This window comes from Diachasma alloeum, unplaced genomic scaffold, assembly GCF_001412515.2.
Source record: "Diachasma alloeum isolate Michigan unplaced genomic scaffold, Dall2.0 Dall_scaffold_00773, whole genome shotgun sequence".
Lineage (NCBI taxonomy): Eukaryota > Metazoa > Arthropoda > Insecta > Hymenoptera > Braconidae > Diachasma > Diachasma alloeum.
This window is the reverse complement of record NW_021680903.1, coordinates 136,084-142,439: the sequence shown is the minus strand read 5'-3', so window position 1 is coordinate 142,439 and position 6,356 is coordinate 136,084. Positions and strand designations below refer to the sequence as shown.

The 6,356-nt window shown below is 40.2% G+C and overlaps 1 protein-coding gene across 1 annotated transcript; it reads right to left on the bottom strand.

Moving 5' to 3' along the window:
- Window positions 1–4,184: 4,184 nt before the first annotated feature.
- On the bottom strand, window positions 4,185–5,762 carry LOC107044637 (ionotropic receptor 25a). The gene is made up of 2 exons (XM_029126566.1): window positions 5,678–5,762; window positions 4,185–5,365 (listed from the first exon to the last, which is right to left on the bottom strand). The coding sequence occupies exons 1-2, from the start codon at window positions 5,760–5,762 to the stop codon at window positions 4,185–4,187; spliced, it is 1,266 nt and encodes a 421-aa protein (XP_028982399.1).
- Window positions 5,763–6,356: the final 594 nt, after the last annotated feature.

Here is a 6,356-nt window from a genome sequence, read left to right as displayed (position 1 = left end):
CAAGTAGATTTTCCACTTAACTTGCCTCATAGTAGGGTTGCTGGAATCTCTGAGCCAGGTCAGGGCTCGGCTGTTGGTAATAATGGTGGAGGGTACTCCATAGATGTAGGGTTTGAACTACTTTAAGGCGTAGACAGCTGCTAGGCAGTCCAATTCGACTGAAGTATATGTTGTTTCAGCATCTCGAAGTGCTCTCGATGCATACAGGATCGGGTGTTCGTCTCCGTCAGCATCTTTTTGGCTGAGGATGGCTCCAATGCCCTTTTGGGTGCTGGAAACATGAACGATAAATGGTTCGATCATGTCAGGATGAAACAGCAGAGAGTCCTCGGTGATGGCTTCCTTGATGGCTTTGAATGATTGTTCTTGTTTTTTGTTCCATTTAAATCTCACGTTTTTCTTGAGGAAATCATTTAGAGGCTGTGCAATTTCTGCGTAGTCCTTCACGAATCGTCGATAATAGTAACTGAAGCGTAAGAATCTCCTTATTCCCTGTTGATTTGTAGGAAGGGGCATCTCCGTTAATGCCTTCATATTTGCTGGATCAGGATGAATTCCTTGGTCGTCGATTATATGTCCCAGATAGGCTACCTACTTCATGAAAAATTTGCATTTATCAGGCTGGAGAGTAAGTCTGTTTTTCCACAGGCGGTTGGAGAATTTCCTGAGACGGATGACGTGTTCACCCAGTGTTTTGGAGTAAACAACTACGTCATCTCGGTAGACGTAGAGTTCTGTCCTTTTCAGGCCGGTTAGGATCTAATCCATCATCCGCTGGAAGATTAGGGGTGAATTTTGCAATCCAAAAGGCATCCTCATGTACTGGATGTAGTGGATACTACCCACTGGGACCGGTAAATACAGTTTTCTAAGCGTCTGTTTCATCCATTGCGATTTGGTTGAATCCACTGGCTAGGTCGAACACACTGAAGTACTTAGCTCTGCCTAGTTGTGAGAGAATTTCCGATATGTTGGGTAACGGATAGGAATCTCCAATCGTTTTCTGATTTAAATATCGGAAATCGATCACCATTCTGCATCGCTTCTTTCCCTTGGAGTCGGCTTTCTTTGGTAAAATCCAGAGGGGTGAGTTGTATGGTGATTCTGAGTGCCTGATGATTTCCTGTTCCAGCGGGTTGTCTATTTGTCGATTTATCTCCTGATGTTGAGGAGGGTACTTGTATGGTCGCTTATGGACAGGTTTATCATCGATGATTCTGATCTTGCACTGGAAATTCTTAGCTTTGCCAAGCTTGTCTCCCGGAAGGTGGAATATGTCATTGAACTCTTTTACTAGTTCAATCACCTCTTTGCGTTCGAAGGCTTTAAGCTCCTGATCGGGTAGAGCCTCTAGTACGTGCGATGTACGAGGTGACAGACCTATATTTTCCTCTGGAGCAATTCCCATATTGCACCAGGCGAAGGTTTCTTGAGGTTCTCCTAATATTGCGGTTCTTTCTAGGAGTTCATCGATTTCCTCTACCGTCTGGGGTGGTATATGGGGGTGAACTGGTTCTTCAGTGGTGTTGATAGCGAAGAGACAGGCTTTCCCCGCTCTTATGCTGACCACACTCTCGCCTAGATAGACACCTGGTTTTGTAGAGATCTTCGGTAAATACCCGACCGACATATCGGTATTCTTGATAGGGATTTCGATGGCCATTCTTTCTCTTGGAGAAATAACGATTGACCCATGGAATTTCTCGTAGTTTTTTATTATGGATACTTTCACGGAAACACTTTCTTTTACTCGTTGATATTTTAATAAATTTTGACAGTTGAATTTTAAGAGTTCAAGAGTTTGTTTGAGACTGTCCACAATGCGTCACAATGAACGAATTCCTTATTTGTAAGAAAAGTCACCACTCTCCATTAAAGAAATTTTATTCCCGGATAATTTCAATTGTTCATAACTTACTATTAATTCAGTACTGCTCCGCGTAATCGGAGGAAGGATTGAAAAACCGAACCGATTAAATGAACTATTTCCACCAGAATTGTTACTGCTCCGTCGCTGCTTCAAGACTTTTTAATTTTGATTTTTCTGACATGTTTATATGAATTTTTGTGGTCACTTGTCACATGGGCTCCAACGAGTCCATTTTTAATTGGTGGAAAATGTCGTATGACTTTTCCCACTCTTTTGATTTTTATGGGGAACTAGTTCGTTCGGTTTTTGAGGTTTCAATTCATCGGTTTTTAATCGTTCCTTCGCGCGTAAATCTTAGTATTGGGTAATTGGGGCATACTGAGTGGGCCATTTCATCACTTTTGAACTCGATTCCAATGTCTTTAGAATTTTTAATCGAGTTCACGTGATGAAATGCACTCTATTTAGTTTACATTAGTCGATTTGTTTCTTAGTTATTCGACATAAAATTATTCTAGCATTAAAATTTCTAGTATAAAATTTTGGACATTAGAATCCACTTGACCGGGCTTACCGCTTCGCTACTGAATTTTCATTTTTTTTTGTATTCAAACAAACCTCCTATGCTCCATATCTCTTGAACGAATTACCGGATTTTGTTCTTCGTCATTCACAGTGCTATTTTTACCTCAATTGGATTTCTATTGCTTATTTACATAGTTCTCTCATAAATTATTGTTCAAAGCATCGTCACTCATGGATTCCCATCCAGAAAATATCTGTAATTTTTTTCATGTTCTACAAGGGTTTTATATATATTTGTTAAGGAATAAATATAATATTGTCAAATTATTGCACGGCCAGGGAATGAAATTTTCAGTACGATGAACGTTACAATTCCAATGATCTGTTTTACCATGCGAATGACTACTACAGCCACCATCGGAACCAATCTGAACTACATCCTGCGTGACATGATTTTAGGGGTCCCACCAGCCGCTGTTTGCCCTTATTCCCTCTATTCTCCATGACACTATATAACGTAAGACACTGTTGGCAATTCCTGCATGCGAAACTGAGAATTCGAGTTGCGCTGCCAACTCAATGGCTTGAGTGTGACCGTTCTCGTTGAGAGGATAATGGGAACGCGAAAAATGTTAATGCCAGTTCGTGCTATGTGCATATCTTCGTAAATATTGAAAGAATTAAATTAATAATTGCATCAGTGGAAAGCGGATTAGTGATTTATATGGTGTAACTAAGGACAGGTTTCGTCTAAGTGGGCGCATTTCTTATTAATTGATGGAAAATCAGTTGAGGGTAGTGGAAGGTGAAGTTTTCTCATGTATAGATAGGTAGCTCTCGGTACCTCTCGGTAGCTCTCGTCGTTTAGTTGTCAGGTTATGAGGCGCGACTTGGCCAATACGCTACCGCGTATCTCGATTTTCTTTGGGGCATAAAATCGAGAGTGTTGGATTTGTTTCTTGAGCTTTCGAGAATCCGAGAGGAGGTATCGATCTTTTCCCGCCTGTTGATAAAGAGTCCGGGTTGAATGTTCATTTGATTGGTAATAATTATTATTGTTCGATGAAATTGGAATGCCTAATGGGCCAATTGAAAAGATTAAAAATCGGCTGGTGCCTGAGCTAAGTTTCGCGTTGGTAAGTCGTAAGTAGCTGTACGATGAAAAACTCACATTCGAGCCATCAGGATTTTATCGGGAGAGCATTGACGCTGTCAGACCAATTACCGGCGAATGGATCATCCTGACGAGTTTCAACGTACAAGATATTTATATTTACACTGAACCTCTATCAGGTATTTCATCTAGATTTATGGAAATGTGTGAACCACCGACTTGTGACTCTCTAGCAAAAACACTGACTGACTGCATACTCGATGATTACAAAATCGCCAGTCAATGGGACACCCTTTGCAACCTCGTAAGACCATCCGGGGCTGATTCATTGACTGATCATAAAATTTATCCTTCACTGCTCTCATTTGACTTGCAAGAATTTACTAAAGACACTGTACCATCAGTGTTACAACCAAGACTTGAAAAAACCGTGATTAATGAAAATTAATAATGAAACAATATTATGAGAGTGACCATAAATATCAAGATTTGTAGTCTCTTCGTATTGACAACCAACCGATACGACGGCACAATCGACCCCATGACCTCTCGAAGTATGTGATCGACAGTCGATGAGTTGGGACTGGGTTAGAGCCCTGACCAGATTTAATTTTTAATACCATGTTCATTCTAGGCAATGAATATTTATTCCTTAATCTGCGATTTACTTATCAATTACTTCTTCACCGTTCTTAAACTTACCTTCAATGGAGAGTCAATCCCCGCTGGCCACTCCCCGAGGACGTTTGTAGAGATCGCATTACCATCATCAATAACCGCAAGACTCATTTTCATGGTAAAATTCGCTCGATGTTCGCCATTCTTACTTCCCCAATGGAATCCGGCATAAGTTTGTTCGAACTGCACCTCCCGATTGACGTTCCTTAATTTTTCCAAAAAATTAAAGTTTCTTTTTGGAGTATTGTTACCACTGAACTCATCACATGTAATATGTTGAGGGTCTATTGGCCACAGATTATTTTTAGTAGCCTCTCTCATAGCCTGAACGGCAAGCCTAGTTACATCATAATAAAAAGCAGCAGTGATCAATGGCGGTTGGAGGAGTCCTTTGCTGGTCAAGCCCCCTAATTGCTCTTGACTGAAGCTGGTGGATTGGGGCTGGAAAAAAAGAATCGAGAGGTTCTTGCACTCGCACTTGGGTATAAATTCATCAAGGCTCAATGCGAACCACCCATACTTCCTCCCTGTGAAGTTTTTTGCCTCAGCAGCATCGAGAATCGCAGTCAAGACTTCCTCTTTCGCCAATACAAAGAAATTAACGATGTCAAGATCTCTCAGCTGTGATAACTGCGCGTCAATAGCCCCAACCTCTTTTGTCCTCACAATAACATGTCTTGTTGGTACGTTGAGCAAAAGACTCTTATATTTATGATCCATTACAAAGTTCTCATCAAACATTATTGCAGCATTACTGATGTTCATGGTTATTGCAAGCTGACGTATAGCTTCTGGTATTAAGTCGGCTGGTGGTAGCACTTGTATCAAATAGCCTTTTTGATCTTCCTTCAAATCTCTCCAGTGTCTTAAATCACCCTCTTGTCCGAATTGCGTGGAAAGCGTTGGCACACCCATTGCTGCTGTGAATGAATTCACTGTTTCAGCCCCAAAGCCACTTCTCGTTACATCTACAACGAGATCTGGGACTCCATGTCCACCGTCACGCACTGCTCTGTCCCATGCGGTGCAGATTTTGTCCAAAGTGTCATGAGGGTCAGATCCATTTATTTGAATGATAATTACTTCACGCAGCCAGTCCGTGTGGCTGTCCCTTATATTCTTCAGGGCATTATTCACGCTCCGATTCGCAACGTCATTCATTTCATCATTGATGACAACTGGAACAATGGAATATTTGAAAAGTATTAAGATAAATAATAAACGAGAAATATGATTTACGATAAAAACGAAAGGAGTATCGTTGCCGAAATTGTCCTAATGCCCTACAAATATTTACAACTATAAAGAATTGAACATATCGAAGTATGTTGACCTACTAAACGAATTATTTTCGAGTGAGTTTTTAGTTTTGTGCAGGATATTGGTAACCCCCTATTACTTAGAATTTCCAATATTGATTGCTTTTTTGCTCAATAACATATTTAGCATAATATTTTGTCCAATCTCACACTAAACTGTTTCATACACACTGTTCCAAACAGCCTCATCAATATGTTTCGTCGTAATTTGAGTGCGGAATTGGTGTTTTTCGCACTGATTTTGTAGCGTCGTCATTTTAACAGAGAATATTTTGGAGCCACATTTTTCGGCGTTCATAGATCATTTGGCACCTATAAAAAATAACTAAAGATGTAGTCGTAAACATCGTTTCCATACGCGTCCGATGATTTCTTTTAAAAATCGAAGATACATCGTATATTGTTTTCTTCTGTATTTTTAGGTGATCATGATTTTTCACGTATCAACGCTTTACTTTGTGACGTTTGTGAATATATTAGGTCATCCTTCTTCTGGTGTTACCTTTTTCTTTCCAGCTGGCATGGTATTGCGCCATCTGACGAAAAAAATTGTAACATGATAGTATTGCTCATTCAGTATAGCAGTGTCGTATACTTTTCGTTTTAATTATGTTGCAGTATTTACGATGGAGTATTTGAGAAAATCTTTGAGTGTAGTGGAACAACGAATATTCCTGAAATTTTGTGCCCTATTAGATTACTCTGGAGGAGTTGCACACTGGTTATTAGTGAAATGTGTTAGCCACAATGCATTAAATAAATGAATAATTCAACGCTAACTCAATGCCTATAAACGAGGTCGAACGTCCGCTGAATATGAGGTACGGGATCCTCGACCAATGTCATCAAA

What these genes read in the sequence shown, in the direction of transcription:
- LOC107044637 (XM_029126566.1), bottom strand. Translation starts at nt 5,762, where the DNA reads ATGACGACGCTACAAAATCAGTGCGAAAAACACCAATTCCGCACTCAA. An exon ending in TGATGAGGCTGTTTGGAACA is followed by an intron (nt 5,366 to 5,677) that starts GTGTGTATGAAA and finishes CCATTGTTCCAG; the next exon opens with TTGTCATCAATGATGAAATG.